Genomic DNA, 22,356 nt, shown 5'->3' with positions numbered 1-22,356 from the left:
AAATGAGTTATGTGAAAACGTGAAATACTGATTTATGTCCAGAATTTCAGAAAATGTCTTCACTATTATAATTGAATGTCTACAGATTTCAATTCACGTGAAATATGAAACGCACTTTATGATCACTTTAAATCATGTAATTCTTACAAAACATTTTGCACAAAAGGTTGAAATGTAATCTTTATAGAATGATTTAATATAAATCCATTTTTTAAGGAATTTTCAACCACTATTGAAAATTAAATAAAGACTTGTTTACTTTTTAAAGGTAATTTGATTTTACCAATAACCCCTCAGAGAGGTTTTCCCTTATATACAAAATATTCGTTACAAATCTTGGGGAAAACATGCTAGACTAATCTTATGGGCACACCAATTAGACAAAACTAGATTATTCAACAATTAACAGAACACAGGGATTAGACACTAACAATGCACTTCTAAATTCAAGGTCTAGTCTGTTTTTATTAAATCGACATGTTACTATACTGAAAGTGATTTATATAACTAAAGCGTTTGTTTTTATCGTCAATGTTCTTAAGGAAAGATATAAGTATGTATTTGATAAACTGTTTCTTTATTTCAGTAAAGATAACCCTAACTAATTATTTATGTACAGCGTTAACACATATTATTAAATATAGGATATAAGTATAATTAAAATGAACACTTGCGCTCACATAATTATAGTTGTCTACATTCATTTGTCCACCACCCATAAAACAATCCATAGCTAGCTTTTCACACAGGCTATCTGCAAACCATTTTTTATTATTATCCATCAGTGCTAGATTAAGTTATTTGGCGGGAACCAATATTTGACAACGCTGAAAGCAATTTTTTCTATAACATCGACCTTAACCTTGAACCACCCCTTAAAAAATCCCATTCTTGCCCTTCACATAAGTTACCTACACACAAACTTTCATTACTATCCATCAATTTTTGTTTGCTTATAATTTTTGGTTGAAACCATTTTTATATTTTTAGTAAAAGTGGCATTGAATCTACCGCCTCAAGAGCAATACCAAGTTTAAGCTTTTCTTTACTTAAGCTTTGTACACACCAACTTTGTTTGACACCAAAACACCCGTCCGCCCGCCCAACGACATCCCCATTGTGACAACAACCTGGTTAAGATAATAGCTATGTGATTTAAAAAAAAAAGAGAATTAAAGTTTTTTTCATTATCATTAGTTCGATATCAACCTTTATCATGTGAGTCGCCCTTAAGTTATAGCAATTGAGTCTTCAAATAATAACACATTGTTTGTTTGTAAAATTCCTGTAAAATGTTATCATTTTTTAAAATGGACAGCATAAGCAACATATTATTTCTACAATTAATTAAAACACACAAACTAATTTAAAGCTATGTTGGCCTTATATCTATTTTGAGTTGTATAATTACAATATTTCAATCAATACAATCTTTACAAATATTCTGATTGACTTTTTAAAATAGATTGAAACGTTATACTTTAATGGGAATCGAAACTAGACTAAGATGGCTAATGATTAGGCAAGGGACATACTTATAGACGAACGAAGAAGGAATTATTTTTCATGTAAGATCGCTCTTGATAAAACATGCGAGGCCTTGTTGCCTTTTACGGAAAACAAGCTCAAGGATTTACATCAGCAAATCTCACAACAGGTCGGAAATCAGCCTGCTTGTCACCAGCAATGCAGTTAGGTTGTGCGAGATATCAACAAGTAAGACTTTCTGCATTGTTCTTTTGTGTACATCTCTACGGTAATATGATACAATTATTGACAAGGAAGCTTTTGAATATGTTCTGATATTCACTATTGACATGATTTTGATAATTGAGTACTTTAGTTTGACAAAGGTATTTGTATATCTTAAACAAACATGTATTCTTAAGCAACCAAATAAGAAGCCATATTTATGTACGACATGGCAATCGTGACAACTCGGCCATCTCCGGTAATCTTCGAGATAGACCTCGTAAGTAGTAGTAAGGATATACGAAAACGTGATGAGGCCGCTGGTATTTAACACCATTTTAATCTGCGTAAAGAAGGTCTATCTCACAGTCATAAAATATTTTTATGTACAATGATATAAAATCATGTTTTTCTATTAATGGGCAACTGTCTCCTATGTTCCCAAGCTTGTGTAGAGTTCGTTAAGGAGAAAACCTTTCTCCGATTTTATTTTCTATTTACCTTAACGATTTAAACATATTCCTTAAAAGAACATATTCTAGTGTTTCTATAGAAGTAGATGCAAATGAGACAATTATGTACCTTCAGTTACTAATTCTCTTGTATGCTGACGACACTGTACTCCTTGCAGACAATGAACGTGATTTTCAAAAAAGTCTTAATTGTTTTCAAGACTACTGTTTGCAATGGATTATAAATGTTAACCCCTCAAAGACGAAAATAATTGTCTTTGGTGCCAGAAATCTTCACATGCTCTTACTTAAATGTAAACTGTGATATAATTAAAGAATATTGAGTAAAGTTGAGTTGAACAACATTGGAATGGATTGAGTTGATACATTATATGTGCGTGTTTCAGAAATATGTTCGCATTTAAATATTTAGATGTCATTCTATACTTGAAGCAAACTTTTTCAACTACAAAATTGTGAGCACACAGTAAATGTACATGATAGCATTCGAAATCAACATAGTCCAGGCCGTGCATTTTTGCCATTAAAACAACATTATTATTCGATGTTTGTAATGGTGGGGTAAGGGTGAGCTAGCCGCCCAGTTAGCTTTATCAGTTGATTGCCAATCATGCCTTTGTTTCAGTTTTATAGGGTTCGGGTTGCACACTGAGCATATTCAGTGCACCCAGTCATGTGTGTGGGGGGGGGGGGGGGGGAGGACTATACTTGTCTACGGCAGTAATTTGTTGTTTTTTTACAAACAAACACAAAACAACATCTGATAGATACTGAATTGATCATGTTTTGTAAGTACAAGCCTAAATCATAACGTATTTAGTCGAGTTACTAAAGCATTTTGGCAATGTATAACATTACAGTTTCACATTGTTCAATACGCAAAACAAGAGACCTTCTTTAAATAGTAATGTATCATTGCTCAAAGCTTTTTGATCACTTTTCACCTTTAATGAAACTTTTTATGTCTGACTCCATGAAATGCAAACAAATATAATTCAAGTAACTTTCCGTTTCAAGATCAACATGTCCCTCTATTGTGTTTTAATATACGGTAGGACATTATCTACATGAGCCATCTATATGCAATCCAATGTTGAGTATATTTTTGATCCCATTCTTATTACTTGATAGATTGGTGGACTTCACAATTGACCTCCATTGCAAAATGAAATCTTTATCATAAATCCTTAACAGTAAATAAGAAAATTAAGGTATACCTATAACAGGCAGATTTGCACATGGATTTGTCAATAGTTTCTATATTTTTGTCTAGATATATAATGCGTAAAAATGACTTGTATTTGTTTTAGAAACTAATTATAAATTTTGAGGATGCATGCTAATTAACTTGTTTAAATACCCAGCCATATCCTAGGCTAACAATTCCAAGACGGTAACCACAACACTTATAATATATGAATACTTGGCATGACATTATGTTGTTTTTTTCTATAATATTGTTTGAATGTTTATTTTTTTACACATTTATAATTGCTATGTCAAAACCTCAACACATTTTCTTCAAACACAAATTCGATTCTGTTTCTTGGAAAGTAGTGTTGTACTGATTTTTGTTTTTTTCTGAGGCCATGAGAAAGTGCACTGGTGGGGCTTGAACCCACAAACTTGGATTGGAGGCCGACACCTTATCCACTAGACCATATTCACTTTCTCACATTGAATTCAAAGAGCCAAATTCACAATATGGCATTGCAAAATAACATTGATTGTACTTTAGTTAAACATTTTCTTAAGCTTTAAAATATAACAAAAAAAATGTTTCTTCATTATTCAAACCGCAAATGCCATATTGTGGATTTCTCCGTCCAGATTGACATTGCCTTTCGATAAATGTCATTTCGGGGTAAATTCCAGTTTCCAAGAAAAGAGGAATAAGAAATTTTCATATGAAAAATAATAATTAATTTAAAAGCATGTACAATTATATTAAAACGGAATCACAAATTATTTAATGCCACACCAATTATAAGCTGTACTCTCACAGATTGACAGTTGAGACGGTTTGTTCCAAATTTCCAATCGGTATTTTTCTCACTTACAAGTAAATAATTACCAATTATCTCTTCGCGTCATGTTTAACCTTGAGTTTCAAATCACAATTAACAGAAACCATATCAGAGAAATATGGTTCCTGTTATTTGTGATTTGAAACTCAAGGTAGAATCAGTTATTTCAATTTTTTTTCGTTTCTTTTCTGGCTCTTTGTTTTCAAAATGACAAAAATTTCAAAAAAACTGTCTATGGTTCACATAATTTCTAATTGCCAATTTTGTTTGTAAAAAGAATCAGAATATTTAAATATTTTGGGTCTGGCTGCTTTCATGAACTTCGATTTCCCTGGTTGTTTATTGACAACTCGTTTTCGACATGAAAGTTAACGTCTGGAATTTTGTAAGTCGTATCCTTATGGGGTGTAAGTTTAAATGAGTTTAAATGCGGACTTTTTTGTCGCTTTGAATGTACTTCTTCTTGTTCTCTCGTTACTGTTTCCAATCCGTTGTCATATTCAGAATCAATAGGACTTTTAATTATGTATGAATATAGCCTATTATAGGTTGTTCAGGTGTTTTTAAATAAAGTTCGCATGCAGATAAATATCCTTCCGGTCTGTCATAGAATCGATATTATTTATTTCGTCCAATTCAGTCAAGCATGTTATAACTATTTTTAGTTTCGCTATTGGTAGTCGTTATGTAATCAATAACATCATTGAAATATGAAGGGTTTACGGCAACGTTTTGATAGGCTTGTAATTCAATTGCATTGTAAAGCTTCTTGTATTATAAATATGAATACTTTTTTGCTACAAACATATGTGGAATGTTTTTCCTAACTTACCCTCCAGACTTTATCATATGTAAGATGTTATACTGTCTTGGTCATGAATCCATAGCAACTGCTTCGGGGAAATGTTAATTTGAAAATATTCGATGAAAAAACGACAACAAAGAACTTGGTTGAGGCTACAACCAGATACGAGTTTCTTGTTATGCTGCCTTAGTTAAATTTATGTCGGGTTATATTTATGACATTTTTTGTTTTTATAAAACAGGTTTCCATAGAAACGATTATTGAGAGTTATGGACGTTTTAAAATTCTTTATTGGAATGCAAGTGTTATGTTGCTCAACAATGCTCAACAATGCTCAAAAACATAATCGCTGACAGGGAATATTGCATATCAAAATTTAATATAAGACATGGGTTGCTATGGAAACCATTTTTTTCCCATTTTTGACAACTTCAATAATATTGTCTGCACACATCTCAAATTAAACATAATAAGGAACAAAAACGAAATTATAAGTGCAGATTTTTTTTTAAGTTTTTGTAAAACTAATTTTAAATGTTTCCATATTGAATTATATACTATTAAAAAAAAACTAAATGTTTGAGACCAAACATTGATATTTAACCCATATCAACAATGCACTTTTTCCATAGCAACCAACTCATTTAAACAAAATGTGTACTCTTTGATCACCTGTACATGTTGGATTAATGCACATTATGTTCAAAGTTACATTTGAAAGAAGCAACTACAATTCTTATATTTAAAACTCTTAAAAGTATGAGTGTCTAACTATTCAATTGCTATCCAGATGATGAGTGAGTTACTTTGATTGTTTACGCTTTTGTTGCAACAGTATTTTCTTCCTATTTTATGCAACTTTTTGCGACTAACTTTCTTTTAGACTTTCCAGTTTTCCCTAATTCACCTCTTCTGAATTATAAGTTAGTGAGAGGGTTTTTTGTGGAGATTTTTCAGTGTCTGTGTAATTCAGTGAAAGGATGTTTTTTAGGTTTGAGGTGAAAGTGTCAATTGAATAAGTTTTTCCTTTGCTTGAAAGTTGAAACATTTCTTTCGCAAGACATGCTTGTTGAAAAGTATTTGATTTTGAACATTTTTCCTGTATGTAGATTCTTGCTGGGATCTCTGCCTCTGATCTATTTCACGTTCATTGGTCAAAAGTCCACCCATCCCTATCTCTGTTATTTTCTGGGTAAATTAACTTTGTAACTGTTCTGTTTTATGTTCTGTTTTTCCTTCTTTGTTTGCCTTTCCTTTCCCTCAGCAGTTCTAATATATTTTCAAATATTTGTATTTGCTTTTCTTAAATTCTATTCTGAATGACTGGGGCATTTTTTCTTGCGTCTTTCAGTGCAGACATGTTTTCGTCTTCGGCCAATGTAGAAAGCCACTTCGATGTTTTGTTTTGTGTCCACATAACAATACATTCGTAAGTTGAAGTAAGTGCGGATGGTTTAGTTCTCATAACCATATCCAAACTGGAAAAGTCTCTTACAGAAATGGTGTTAGTGCATGGTCTCTTCTGAAGACGACCACGATCACAATAAATGTTAACTCCCCAGTGTTTTCCACCAGGCAGTTGGTCATTTGCTTGTCTTTTTAGTATGATAACTATACCACTACAACAAGTTTCAAGTGACATTTGAGTGTAGGTATTAAGCACTTGATTGTCACTGGCCTCAAGAAGTGATGTATATATTTCATCTTTTTTATTTCAACAGAGGAAAACACCAACTCTCCTGCCAACAATTTTGAGGCATCTGTTGACCATCGCTTAATACACATTGTTAACTGAAGAAGGTCATAATTGAGCTATAGTGGATTTCTGACGCTTTCAATAAGTCTCCACAATGGCCCTCTTATCAGTTTATCGATGATTCCGAGTGCCCAAATGGCGCCAAGGTATACACTTTCTTGGAAGTCAAACAGAATACTTTTCAGCAAACCATTTCGGTTTGACCATTCTTCCAGGAAGTTAGACATGTCTTCAAGATGGTGGCATGTAGCACCAGCAGCACACAATATGTGATTATAGCGTGGCCCTCTGTAATTTAAGTTATTTCTTTTGCCTTGTTATTGAAGATATGCCTGAAAATGACTGCTGACCCCTGATCGTTCACATCCCTTACTCGAGAGAGGTTTGCTAGCTGTTCTAACAAGACGCGTAGTCCCACATTCAGCACTATTCATGGAGTACGGAATCTTTCCTTCGGCTACAATAATTCTTTCATACATTTTCAGGCTTTTCATAACTTCTGTAGCTAAATTTAAAATTAGATGCATTTTGCAGAAATATGAGCAGATGTTACCGCTAAATTACATTCATTCCTTCCCAGTTGTCATATGCTACTGGGAGAATACTTTCTCTCAGTTTTTTCAGCTTCCTGATGAAAACAATGTTGGCTGATCCTTGATCGGATATGGTGGTTCTAACAGAACTAATATTTTTGGCAATCTTTACAGCATCTACATGGCCTTCAGTATTCATTGTTCTTGAAAGATCCTCTACCTACTTTAGAAAGGCCGGTTGACAATGATGTTCCATCTTTAGTGTTACTTAGTAGCCTTGATAATGTTTGTGAAATTTTGATGTAGCATCAAAATGAAGCGTGTCTAGTAGCTTTGATGATAGTTTATGCTTCGCATCTTCTAGCTTTTTCACAGCCAAATCAAATGTTTCTGAAATTGTTTTGTATTTTCATAACAAATTTTTACTACATTCCGCAGTGTGTTGGTCACTTCTGATGTTTTTGTGATATTCTTTACTTTATTGCTAGTAACTTAAAGTAAGTTTATCAAAAGTCAACTTTTTTTCCAAATTCAAAACTTGCCCTTCAAGGTTTTCCTTTCCTCTTCAATGCAATGAAGAAATCTTTTCATCTCCTCATTTTCCTGAGAAACACCGCTCATTTGAGATTTAATGTTAGGTATCTGATCAATTATCTGTGCAGTTGTGTGTTGTATTTTCGGTTGCTCAAATGCAAACGTTGTAGCTAAGAACGACTGGTTTTCTTCATTCTTCTTAGCCCATGTTACCTTTTTGCTTTCTGTTCACGACGAAGAATCTTCAATCTTAGATGGCCATCTTCTCTGGATTTCAGGGCTGGAAATCTAGCCTTCAGCTCAACAATTGCCTCTTTTTTTTATGAGTTCTTCCTCCACACCTCCAATATTCGCTCATTAGTCAGTAAATCTGGAGTAATAAGGAATAACTCACTAGACATAATTTTTTGCTGTCAGCATATAACTTCTGATTTATATTGAAACTAAATTCAGAAAAGAACACAGAAAAGGAAAAAGACACAGTTTAACAATTAGTAAGAAATAAAGTGGTGAAGATATGTATGCATCAAGCAACTGCTGTTTCATCTGAAAAAAGGAGGAACCACAAAGCATCATTTGTCTTAAATGGACAATGCCTTTAACACCAACTCCTAGGCAATGGCAATAGTTCCCCTTTTTTTCTTAGCATATCAGACAAAATGAATTAGAATAAAAAACTATTTTAGAACAGAATTAATGATATAAGATGTATCATCATTGTTAAAAGATTCCAAGTAAAGATAGCACCTTTTCCCACTAGAAGCAATCAACAGGTTTTTGCATTGAAGGAACCAAAGCCACTTTGAAACTTTTTCATGAACAAATTTTCACTCGATGAAGTTGGCCTAAAACAATTCTTTCAATTTTGTCCATATAAGGAATGTACTTGAGTTCGAAAAGATTACCACTTATAAATCGTAACCTGTATAACTTAAACGAAGTTGGTAAGGTTGAAAACCAATTAAATAAATCAACGGAGGACTTAAATCTGGCGGCTATTTTCATGAGAGGCTTCTAATTAATTAAGCAATCTCATTTCACTTACAAAATGTAACTTACAAACCAAAAAATGATAATCAACACAAATCTGCATTGTACAAACGGACCCAGGCAGTAAAGGGAGTGTAAACGCCCCCCACGCCCCCCACGCCCCCCCCCCCTCTAAAATCAGCCAAGTTTACTTCTTTATGTCACTATCGGAGAAAAATGTAATAAAATACGCATTAATACAGGTGGTATGGATCTTCCCCAATCGGTTATCTTTGTATAAAAACATATAAAATTAACAAATTCAATTAAGTAAGGTATAACCATTTGATTGACTAAGTTTGGTCTGTATATAACCCATTATCAACTTTCAACGAGGGCTATTTGTTACGGCTGGGGCTGCGGGGGCGGGGTGAGGTGGATCAGTTCTTTTCGTTAAAATTGATCGTTCATTCTTTGATCAGAAAATATGAATCATGGGGTCGATATATAACGGGGTTAAAAAAATATTAAACTGTTTGGTGAATGCTAAAAGATTACTGTGATCTACTGTCGTCTCATAAGGTAATAATACCGTGTTTTATGCATATTTCGTTCAAATTAAACTCTGTGTCCTTAATAAGAACCATTGTTTTTGACTTTTATTAATCCTTTAATAAATATTTAAACACTATTATCAATTGTGGTAATTCATATTTGGGAGCAAGAGTGAATCTTTAAGCATTGCATATTGTGTTTAATACTTGCGTTTGCACTGTTTATTAATGAGCACATTGGATCGTATCTATAATCTCATCTTATTAAGGGTTGTTTTAGTTAAAACACACACACTGTCATGAACGCTCGTTTACGCCCACATACATGCACGTACGCCCATACACATGTACATACACACAAGCACACGCACACGCACACATACAATAAAAAATATGTTAATTAGTTTAAATGATGATCTTTAAGTTAATGTTATTAGTGCAGTAAAATGCTTTTTAATTTTGTGAATTGACGCATTGTTTGTTGTAATGCGTAACTTGTTAGTCTGTTTTCCTGACCTTCCCCGCACTCTAAGTCACATGTGCAATTTCACTGAACCGCACTAAAAGTCTCTGCCGTGCGTACAATGCATGTGCGCGCGTGGGTGCGTGCGTGTGTGTGTGTGTTGCGAGCGTGTACGAGCGTATGTGCATACATGCCTGCGTGTGAGAGCGTGTATGAGTGTGAAGGCGTGCGTGTGTGTGTGTGTGTGTGCGTGCGTGTGCGTGTGTGTGCGCGTGTGTGTGTGTGTGTGTGTGCGCGCGCGCGCGCTCGCGCGTTTGTGTGTGTGGGGGTGGGGTCGCGAGCGTGTGCGCATACATGCAATCGTGTGCACGCGTGCTTGAGTATGAGTGGGTGTGTGGGTGTTCGTTTTGACGCGTGCGTGCGTGCCTTTATTGAATCGGCGTGTCTGTACGCATGTTTGTACGTGAGCTTTTACAACCCTTAACAAATAGAGCTTATAAAAACTATTTAATGTGTTCATTCATAAAAAGTGCTATACAGATTGGATCATGTTTACAATTTGGACTTCAACAGGAGAAACACATGTTGAATTATTAACTCAACAAAAATAAACAATAGCTGTAACGTATAATTGATCAGTGGTTTATACAAAACTAACCTCTTATTTAGATAAACAGTATTTCGATTAACGTCATGTTAAACGTTTTAATACGATACGTATAACATAAGAAACAGATATAGGGGTTACACTTTTCTTGATATCAGGCCATTTATAAAGAAATGAAAACATGCATTTAAAAAAATCAAATATTAAACGAACAGTTTTTTCACAAATTAAAGAAAGGAGCACTTCTTTCAGCGAAACACGACGCCGTTTTCCCGCGAAAATTGACGTTTTAGACGAATTTAAGATAAACAAACGTACAACAAGAGAAAGAAAAATATATGTCCGTGAACGTTCTCACTAGACGCACTTGAGGTTGAAATTTTATAGCGCTGAACGAAGAATTTATGAAAATACCGTTTATTGTAGCTGGAACGCCAAAAGATGTATATTTTGAAGACTCGTAAATTCAAAACTGTTCAAAACTGTTCCGAATATTGAAAAAGTAAGAACAGTCCCTAACTGGGCATATGCTCTTCTATTCGTAAACAAATTTTCAGACATTAACTCGAATATTCGCTCAGGGTCGCGTTCCACCTTCAATGAAATGAATTTTTTTCAATATTCTTGAATGAAAAAGTGCACTATTGGTGTAAATATAATGACATCAATCCCGCATTTCATGACTTATATTTACACCAATAGTTCATTAATTGATTCAAGACAATTTAAAAAAAAACTTCATTCATTTAAGAACGCGTGCAATCCTTCGGACACCACACACTTTAACCAGCCCAACTGCAATTATACCCCGATAATGACATCAATCCCGAAGTTCATTCCTTAAATGAACAGAGTAAACAGCGTTGTGAACTAAAGATAGTTACGCCCATTGTATTCTTGACAAATAGGAAACTGTATGTTCATCTGTAATCCCTGTAGAAAAAGAAAATTTATAACAAGGAAGTTATTTGAAATGGTACACGAACAGCTACGTACAGCTACCGCATGATCTGTAGTTTATGATTGTAATACAATATATTTGATTTTGCAGCTGGTGTGTCACCTGTGATTTGTGGAGACAAGCGTTGATTGGGTTTCATACCAGTTCGTGGGAAGTGAAATTTGCATAAGCTTCAATCATGGGAATGGCCGAAACATCACATGAATCTAGTTTAAGTATTTATGCTGCAAAATTGGGATGAAGCTAACTTGAATGCGAATGATTTACAGTGGCGTTAATCGTGTGGCAAAAGTGTTCAGTCTTTCCTACCGCAATATTGCCTTTGTCTGAAACACTTCGGAAAAGCAGAAACAAGGTAGCTCTGACAACATCGCTTGATGAAAATGACAGGTTATTCAACACGCTGATGTGGACAACTACTTACAGAATTCCGTCGAGATACAAAACAGTATCACTGACCTTGAAAGTGGTGACCTTTTTGAATTTGAAAACGAGTTAAGAGAAATAATGAACAACACAAATGAAGTTAAAGAGAGACTATGGATTCTCATAGCAGTGTGCAAAGCCATTTTGACAACTGCACTGTTTTTTATGCAACCAGGGTTACCGATGATCTTCACTGGACCACAATTCAAACCATCCATGGAGAAAACGGGCCATTTATTTATTTACTTCATTTCATTAATATTGTCGAATTAATTCCGTCGATCATTTTGATAAATAAATGCAATCTTTGACAAAAAGCTATGCATTAAAAGTACATTTTTCAACATTTAACAATAATGATTATGATAAAAATGTAACGTTTTACAGGCTGTCTGCAGGAGTATTCGCCTTTGATTCCAACATCACCGCTGCTTGTAGATTACTTCAAACATCATGAACCCCTCGTTGGCAGGGTATGGATGTTTCAGTTATTGGATGAACACCTGAAAAACACAAGGAAAAATGGCATTCTACTCGAAGCTGACATGGGGTATGGGAAATCTGCTATTGCTGCTCACATAACATGTGCCAAAGAAGGTGACCAAGGTATCGATATGAGAAAACGTCTTATTGCTTTTCATGTTTGTAAATTTGATGTTAAGAAAACACACCAGACAGAAGGTTTTATTCAAAGATTAGTTTCAATGATTTCAAACAATATTCCAGAATTTAATCAGACTGTTAACGAAAAATGTTTTCAATCCTTCATAACCGGTCAATGCGACTATGACCCGTTTGGTTGCATAGATGAATGCATCATTTTCCCTTTAAAACGAACGAAAATATCCGATGGAAGTGAAGAATACAGGCTCATAATAATCGATGCTTTGGATGAATGTTATGAAACATTTTCATTTGAAAAAAATAATAAAATATTCAATTTCATGGAACGCCGTGCAAATATGCTGCCGAGTTGGATCAAGTTGCTTGTAACGAGCAGAAGTCTACCGCGTAATAAAAGACTTAAATATAATTTAGACAGGATTTACTTTCATAACCTCGATTCCCGGAATTTAAATGACATTGATCTATTTTTCAACCAGTCATCTAGAGAAAAGAACGTCACATTTTTTCAACTTGCCGTTAATGCAGATCCTACACAGCCGGACCAAATCAGCAATTTGAATAGATATTACCAAGACCAGTTTGATAGATGGTATGATCACGGGTTTGATTTGTCAAAATCCATTTTAGAAGCATTGATGACAACCTACCTTAAAAGAACTCCAGAGAATATATGGAAAGTGATTTCCTTTAATGCTGGCGACAATTAATCACTTTCCATGTTTGCAAATGAGCTATCCATTATACAGCAGTTCACAGATATTATTGATGGAGAAATTGAGTTCAAACATTTTTCGTTGTTTAAGTGGCTGAAAGAAGAGTGCCCCGATGAGAAATATAGTCTGTCCCTTTCTAATGGTCATCAGGCAAATGCGCACTATATTCTGCATGAACTGAATACTTCTATTTTTACTTTTGATGTCACCGTTTTACTTTTACACATACAATCTGCTAATGAGGGTTCAGGTTTACAAGAACAGTTCATGAACATACCTAAAAAAGCCATCTCTAGAATAGAGAAGAAATTTTCAGAAGCACCTGTGGTAAGGCTAATTAAAACGGGCAAAATGAAAGAAATACCGGAGATACTGTTCCACCACTTTCCAGACGGCAATCACTTTAGTGCTGAAAACATTTCAGCGGCGTTTATTGCTGCAGAAAACGGATAAACGTACGCTTTAAAGCAACTGGTAGATCACGGAGCGGATATACATTTTCGTATACCAGCGTTTTCAAATATGTTAACGATGCATGACGCTGTGGAGATAGCAACTAATTTCAAGCACTGAAATTACGGGTTGCTAGACATAGCAGCACAAAAAGGTCATACAGAAACAGTCAGACTAATTTTACAGGATGGCTTATTCTCCTCTTATAAGTTACATGAACGAAACGGAATTAACCTCTCACCATGGCATCTTGCTTGCATGTTTAATCGTAGTGAAGTGGTTGAAGTGTTCTTACGGTTCAATCGTTCTTTTGTGGACTGGAAATGTTTATACTTTGCAGCTGAAAAGGGCAATGTTGAAATCGTAAAACTCCTCTTAGATGCAGGTATTTATGATGAATGTGTATTATGCACAAATAAATTATACTGGATTCCAAACGGCACAGCTAGAGTACAAGCAGACGTACACCAAGAAAGTATTTCGATGTACGTTCTGTTCGATGACTGGAGCGAATTGTCATGTGAATCTGCCTTACATGCAGCTATTCGACAGAATCACATAAACATTGTTCGAGAGTTGTTGAAGGATAGCAAACATTCGACGCTGCATTGTTTAGACCGAGGAGGTCGTCCTCCGCTTATCGCTGCACTTCAAAGTAATCGTACTGAAATGGTTAGACTTTTCCTTGAAGTGAGCAACGCACACAGAATAAAAGTTAAATGCCAGAAAGTGCCCTTTTTAAAAGACAATCTACAAATAAACCACATAGAATTGGTAAAATTGAACCATATGAAATGCAAAGCCGGACACGGTATTGAGCATGCCATTCCGCCGACGTCTGAGGTATTACAAAATATTATTGATCATACAAACTTGGACTTTAACCGAAGAGTCGAAGACAACTGTTTACCTATCCATTATGCAGCCTGTGGAAACAACGTTGAATACCTTCACTTTTTACTGCAACATCATGAGATGCTGTTTCAAAATCTTCTTTGCTCTAATAACACAAATGCCTTGCATTCAACGATTCACTGTAAAGCATTCGATACCTTCAATTATTTTATCGATTCGTATGAAAAATTAAAGTCAAAGTCCGGATTTGGACAAAAAATGGAAGAGTATGTGTTGTACCTGCTCAAACTATCAAATGACGAAGAGGAATACGCAAAGGACGCCACTGACAAAACATGGAAAAAAATGTTCAAACTTATGATTGAAAAGTTTCACGTTGATATTTCAATGATGTCAGATGAAAACGGTAACAGTATGCTTCATTACATCTTTAAGAATGGGCACTTTAAATTACTTCGTTATCTGGTAGCAAAAAAGCGCAATGTCATTTTGGAATTATTACAAAGAGGTTCATTAAAGGGACAGTCACAAATTACATATCTAGCAAAATACATGGCTAGGCGCAAGTATGTGCGAACTGAAGTAGTTTTTGATAGTGTTTTGACCAGCCCTCATTCAGTTGAGCAAGAACAGAAAAAGCTTTCGGCGAGAGAATACTGTTTTTCCTTAGCATCTCGATTTTTAAGTCGACATGGGGTGTTTAAAACGGAAGAGAAGATTGCTATCTTGAAACACCTTCTTCGAAAACAAAGTTATAATTTAGTTGACATTTACTTGAAATACATAATGTCAAAAGTCCAGTTATTTAAGTCAAATGTGTTCCGTATTATTCTTCATTTTGACAACAATGGACATATTACAAAAAACTATCTATTACTTCTTTTACATGACTTAGAGACTCAGCACAGACCTGATTTCAAGAGATATGATATTTTGATGTGTTTGACATGCCAGGAACTACGCAAGAAGTGCTTAGCACATATGTTTACGCGTAAAATATCGCTATTTGAAGGAAATTTAAATAGCATTTTCGGCTCTGCATATGAAAAGATATATTTTCGTGTATTTGAACTTATGATTAAATTGACAGATGACGTAACCTTATCATCTTGTGTTGATCAACAAGGATTGAATCTTTTAGAATTAGCTATATACAGTAAATCAGCAAAGTTCTTGATGGACAAAAGTGTTCAATCTAAATTTTCCCCTGAGGAACTTTTATTCGGCTCCTTTATGGAGAAAGAAAGTGAGACATTACCTATGACCTTAATTAATGGAACCTCATCTTTTCAGGGTACAGATCTGGTAGACTTTCATTTCCTGACACATAAACAAATCATAAACATGATTTTGAATACAACAACAGCCACGAAAAGTGGTATTCAAGGAAACAATGAGTTACTTATCCTTATGATAAGAAATGGAGTTCTTTTTCTTTATAAAAATCCGTACTTCATTTCCGAAAGAAATGATCAATTCTTCGCAAACTTTATTGATATTTACAATAAACGTTTACCTGAATCTTTTGTTTGCCACGAAAAGTCTGCCAATTTCTCATTCATCCATTTGTTGTCCCTACACGGCTATTCAAACTCGATAGAAACATGCGTCAAGTACTTTAGAAAGGGTATTTTAACTTGTTTAAATATTGACCATTTTACACCTATATATCTTTCTCGTGTTTATGACAAGACAGGCAAAACGTTCCATACTATTTTGAAAAACACGGACAACAAACAACTCGGAAACGCAAAATCGCAACTTATTTCCTTGAATATCAAATATAAATATAAATACACGGATGCAAAAAGATGCTTTTCAACTGTCTATTTTCAATTTCTATATAATTCAACAGCTGTGAAAGAATATAATGAAAGGTTATGGCCTTATGCGGAATACATAATCTCGTTTAGGTCCAGTGACTTAATACGCAATGTTTATAAAGAATTCAAGAAGGCATATGACGGCAAATATTAATTGTTTAGTCTCTGAAGAAGGTAGGGTTATTCTTGAAAAGTATCACATATTTGATAATCACAAATATGTACAGAAATAAGTAAATGTGTATTAAGACTGTGCAGAACAATAAGTTCTGTTATTCTTGAGTTTTTTTTATTATAGATTGTTTGTATAATATAGACAGTAGAGACTGTTTGGTTTTGGATGTGTTTAAAATATGTTTCCTAATGGATCTATAAACAATTATTAGACCGTTAAACTAAGATGAGACATGGTTCTATCGTTATTGATCATTTTGTTGTTAATAATGTAATATGTCATTATGTTGTTGTTATTGTAATATGCCATTATGCTGCTTCTATTGTCATATGGCAGTATGTTGTTGTTTTTGAAATATACAATTATGTTATTTTTGTTATGCATGATCATGGTTCTTTAATAAAGTGAATTTGAATATAGGATATTCAATTATAATGTTAATGTTTTTTTTTGAAAAATACTTTTGATGTTCAATGCATTTTGGGTTTGTGTCTGTTATGTTTGAGAGTTTGATGTGTTGCTGTTATGTATTATCATTGAAATTCCTTGTGTCGTTTGCGCCCTAACCATGTGTCATTAAACATGGCTTATATTTAAAGTTTTTCCTCCTGGGCTTGTCCCTGTATTTTCATTGTAAACCAGTTTTGTATTGATCAAGTAGACGCTTATTTATTATTGATGGATTTCAATATGATTGTGAATAATTAATATAACAACCAAGGCCAATATTGAAATTGATAGAAATCTCAATGTGCATGTACTATTTTGTGATTTGAATATCAGTTTATGATGAAGTTGTGCATACAAAACGGTATCGGAATACAACTTTAGTAGTTTTTGCACTAGTATGAGAAGAAACTGTTTACTAGTTTAAGTGTTAAACTCAAAAGTCAATAACTCTTCTTTTTCATATTATTTTTCAACATTTTGTTTAAGTTAAAAATGATCGTTCACGTCCCAATGGCTGCCAAAAATAATTGTGTATAAAACACTATACACAGGGCGGAACCTTAGAAAATATGCTTACTATATGTAATAGGAATCCATCATTTCATTTAGTGGAGTATGTTTTTGAGAATATAGGTTCACATATGTATATGAGGACATTGAGTCCGGTACACCTCGGGTAGCCAGCAAAGGTAACCGAGAGCTCATTTTTAGTAGAAGGTCAGAACCCCGCCCACTTGGTCATTTTGTTGAATAGGTCTTTTTACTAGACATAGATACAGATGCCAGATTAAAATATGTGTACAGTGCTAGAGGAATTCATATTTTATTCCATTTTCAACCATACTGCTTTGCTTTTAGATTTCTACGAATCGCTGCTTTTGAAACACCTTCCTATTTGGTGAAAATATAATATCACTCACAAAAAAATAATATATAACATATTTGTTCTTTTGCATGTTTTATTTTTATCTATATATTTGTATATTGGTTTTACTTGTACATACTCATTAAAATAGTATCATATAAAATAGTTTGTAATACATTTGATCCTGGTCGATTATACAATAACCGAAGGGTATGATGTGTAGCCGTCTATGATCACTCTTCCATCGAACACCAGTCTATCATCTGGGACAGAGTCAATAGGCTGGCGGTATCTCGAGAACGACCAATTCTGATCAGCAGCCAATTGTATAAACAATGGTAAATAATTACCTCGGTAAGTAAAACCACCGGTAAATTCCATGGTAATATTACCATGGCTGTAAATACGTTGTATAAAAGAAATTATCAAGGCGGTTAATTTACCAGGGTAAATTTTACCAAAATGTCCCATAATGCAATAGAGTGACGTCATTTTCCCGCACAGCTGTCAAATTGGAGGTATCTTTTTTATAAAATAAACGAACGTCCACGTTCCATTTTCATAAAAAAAATCTAAAAGGCAGGTTTAATGACAAATTCATTAAATCGGTCCAACAAGTTACATGGTATATATTCAACAAAACAGTACAAAGTATTTATAAGCTACACCCGTGGCTGATCAATAAAACACATGCAACACTTCAAGGGGTACGTTTATTCTGAATTCAGGGTTGTTAATCTTTACTTCATATGAAACGGTCAACGAATACCGCAGGAAAATGCGAACATTATTGCAATGATATGCAAGTCATAATGACACAATATTTCTGAATAATTTAAAAACAAAAATTACCAGACATGAAATTATACTTGCTTACACAAAATACATAAACAATATCTTTTAATAAAATTTAATGGCATCGTCCGTTTTTCTCACGCTGACACCTGACATTTATAGTCAGTTTCAACTTGTCATATAAATGATGCACTGAGTTTCATAGAATTGATTTTTATTAAAGTGATCAATAATTCATATCTTTTAATAATCTAATATGTACCATTGTTTCAGTATTCCATGTATTTGTTAATTAAAGCTGGGGTCCATTGTTATATTTTAAACTGAATTATTGCTGAACATATGTAAGCAAACACCACTGATTCTTTTAATGTCAATACATATACATAATATAAGTGTACTTGATTTTATATCTCTAATTTGAATTGTCATTTCTTGAAGAATTCCTTTTATTAAATGCTGCCTCCAACCACTTTGCAAATTCATAAGATTATTAAACTATATGCGACATTTGTAAAATATATTAGTTATGTTTATTGTTAATGACCAAATAATCTTGAATCTTTTTCTTTGATCTTGTTTGTAAAATATATATACCCATAGGCTTGCAGTAACCTCAACTTGGCACTAAAAGTGCAATCATGTATTATAATTAACTTAATGAAATTATTTTTAGTGTCTGCTTATTTATGTCATCATTGTTTATGTTTAAAATAGAATGAAACATGATCTCTTCAGTTATTGTCACCATTATTTAATAATATTTTTAACTATTTAAAAACTAAGCTGTCCCATTGTGGATGTCAAATTTAATTGTAAGAAGTTCTTACTCATATAGTCACCATATTTCCATTTTACAGGGGCATAAAGTCAATATACAAGGAGTGTAACATTTATTTCTTATTTTCATTAAACTATAAATGGTCTTAAATTCAAAATCAAAGTCAATTCTTATGTAGATACCAATAGCCGGAATCAGCAATGTTGAACAGCTTATAATACACTAGCGGCTCCATGAAGTTCATTTTTTGACGGCACATTTGTCATATAACCTCAGAACCTTGGTCCTCAACTGGTAGCAATCTAAAGAAAAGTAAAATAATTTTGTAATCATTAATATTATATGTTGTCTGTGAAAATCAGCTTCATGTCTTAAATGGCTGATTAATAAATAATGGGCGCAGATATGGAAATATGCCTTGGGGGGGGTTCAATTCACGAAGTTTCAATTTGTCTTTAAAATCGACAAAATGAGTTGTGAATCGAGGGTTTGTTTATGTCTGGTCGGCCATCTTGATTCTGGTAACTGAGACGGTAAATCAATTTACCAACCTCTTGGATGAGGGTAAATATTACCGCGGTAAATAGCTTGGTAAAATATTAATTTTGTTTTATACAATTGCTTACCGCCAATTTACCAGAAAAAATACCGCCGGTAAAATATTACCCTGGGTAAATCTGTTTATACAATTGGCTGCTGATCAATAACTGTAACTACATTGAGTTTCCATCTGTAACCATGCTCCTTAACGTATCATAATTGAAAAAAATGGTAGACATACTGTATAGGTTCACCTGTAACGAACAGCTTTATCGTATTGCAAGGTGCTCTTACCATACCATACACACCGCATTCTGAGTCTATCACTTTCGATTTTTACGTTATACTACTGTCCACCTTTCAACACCTCCTCGAAGTTATCAAAGCCCCATCGCGGAAAATACAACTTATTTTCCCGACTTCTCTTAATTTATATCTGACGGAAATAAGTAATAAACGGGATTTTGAACAAAGTGAAAATCTGAAGTCATTAGAAAATATTGTTGTTTTGGACTTTGTGATGAATATTCTGTGCAAACATGCTCTTCTCTCGACCTCGATGCTTCTGGTGGTTACAACTCTATGCTCAAATGGAGTAAATAATGATGTTTGATATGATATTACAAAGTAATCATGTATGCCGAGAATCGTTTAATACTGACAAGACAAATTAATATTATAGTAGTTAACATTTACTTATAATAACTGACACAACAAGTCATGAGAACAACGATTTAAATTAGATTAAACTGCGAAGAAGCATGCAGATTCGGTCGCGCGCCGTGCACGATGCTTGTAGACTGTTAAATATTTCTTATTTAGTATTTGAGGGACATGTAAAAAGTGAACACATCTGTACCTATCCGTAACTTGAGTAATGTCGATAATGGCTTCTGTCACAGATTTCATGTCTGCATTTTTTTAAATGTTTCAATACAAAGATAAAATTGAAACTGACAGATGATAAAAATTTGAACATATTTTGTAAATTCAAACATAACTTCATCTAATTTTTAAAGCGTAATTTATTACTACAGTTTAACCTCGTTGTCCAAGCATATGGTTTAAGGCTAATTAACACCGACCACTTATTTTCTAGTTTCTTTTCTGTCAAGTTGTTCTTACGCGATAATAAGTTTTTTTCCAATACATCGTTTCAAATTCATGAATTTTAAATGAGACAGCCTTACTGAACTTCTTTGTGCACATTGAATAGATAATTGTGTTTTTCTGTTATTTGTAATACATTTTTTCGATTCAAATACTATTGTTGTCAACTTAAACGATATTGACATAAAATTTTGCATTGCGAAATGCCTTCTCCCCCAGCGCTTAATTATTATCGATATTCAATTTGTAACTCAAGTTTGCATTGATTATGTTATTGACAATTTATATTTGAGCAGCTTTAAGCATTCTATAATTGGCATTGCGGCGCGTCTAGTACTTTATGGATAATATGCAATAATCATTCGGTCTGTCCATATACAATTTAGTTCACTAGATAATGCAAAATATTTCATGCTTCGCTTTATAGCAAAATCGTTGAGTGCTTTAAAAGGAACGAATTCACGTCAAAATATTGTCACAAGTCAACAAAGTGGACGAAACACATTGCCATCAACAGTCACTGAGTCAGGATAGTCTTTGTAATAATGTTTTATTTCCGTTGTAAACTTTAACTGGATATTTCTGTGTACATTCAGTTTATATCGGTTGAATAACGGCTAGTATGAGTCATACATTTCGGATAAAACCAATTATACAGCTTAATCCGTCAATAATGAATATTCTGTAATATGTTTAATTCTGTAAGTCTATGAAAAGTTAGCCTTGTTGCGGCATGTGTGAACTCGAACACACGACCTATGGAACATCAGCATTGCGCTCTGACCGAATGAGCTAATCGCGGGTGGTTCTTACCCATATACATTACACAACACTTACCTTTCAAAAGAAACCCTTTCAGCATTTTGTTTGCATTTGATTCCGACACCAGTAAAATAAACTTGAAACAAAAAGTGGGGCTACTGGGCAAGAATCTAAGAAGTACGGTTCTCTAGCCAACTGAGCATACCAGGTGAATGGTTGTTAACCAAACATATACACTCCTGCCTACTTTAACCTTTCAGGCCATCCAATCATTCTTGTCTGTTACTGCTGTTACTTGTTAAGTAAACTTAGGAGGACATGTACGCCCGCTGTTGGGCTCGAAGATATGACCGTCGGGACAAAAGCATGGCACTCCAACCAACTTAACTAAGTGGGCGTCTTGTTCTTACCCACATATACTACAAAGGATTTTGCACAATTTTAGTTCGAACAATTGGCGATGGCGACATGTGGAATGATATTGTTCGTTCAATTCATGATATTTAAACATTACTACCAAGCGTATTCTGGTCTTAAACCTGCTTAGTAGTTTTAGCAATGAAACTTATTGGCTGAGTAATATACACGACACCAGCCGTCTGAGTTA

At 34.0% G+C, this 22,356-nt stretch overlaps 1 protein-coding gene across 2 annotated transcripts; it reads left to right on the top strand.

Annotated features, from left to right (window-relative positions):
* The first annotated feature begins 1,524 nt into the window (after window positions 1-1,524).
* On the top strand, window positions 1,525-17,904 carry LOC128243532 (uncharacterized). Of its 2 annotated transcripts, XM_052961364.1 has the most exons (3): window positions 1,525-1,716; window positions 11,465-12,406; window positions 12,904-17,904. In XM_052961364.1, exon 3 carries the CDS (start codon window positions 13,852-13,854, stop codon window positions 16,423-16,425), a length of 2,574 nt encoding a protein of 857 aa, XP_052817324.1. In that variant the 5' UTR covers window positions 1,525-1,716; window positions 11,465-12,406; window positions 12,904-13,851; the 3' UTR covers window positions 16,426-17,904. The 2 variants fall into 2 exon arrangements, with proteins under 2 accessions (XP_052817324.1, XP_052817322.1); XM_052961362.1 differs by having other exon boundaries at window positions 11,465-17,904.
* Window positions 17,905-22,356: the final 4,452 nt, after the last annotated feature.

The sequence above is a fragment of the Mya arenaria genome, chromosome 8 (assembly GCF_026914265.1).
Source record: "Mya arenaria isolate MELC-2E11 chromosome 8, ASM2691426v1".
NCBI classification, from domain to species: Eukaryota; Metazoa; Mollusca; class Bivalvia; order Myida; family Myidae; genus Mya; species Mya arenaria.
The sequence above is the reverse complement of the archived record's forward strand: the minus strand, read 5'-3'. Positions and strand labels throughout refer to the sequence as shown.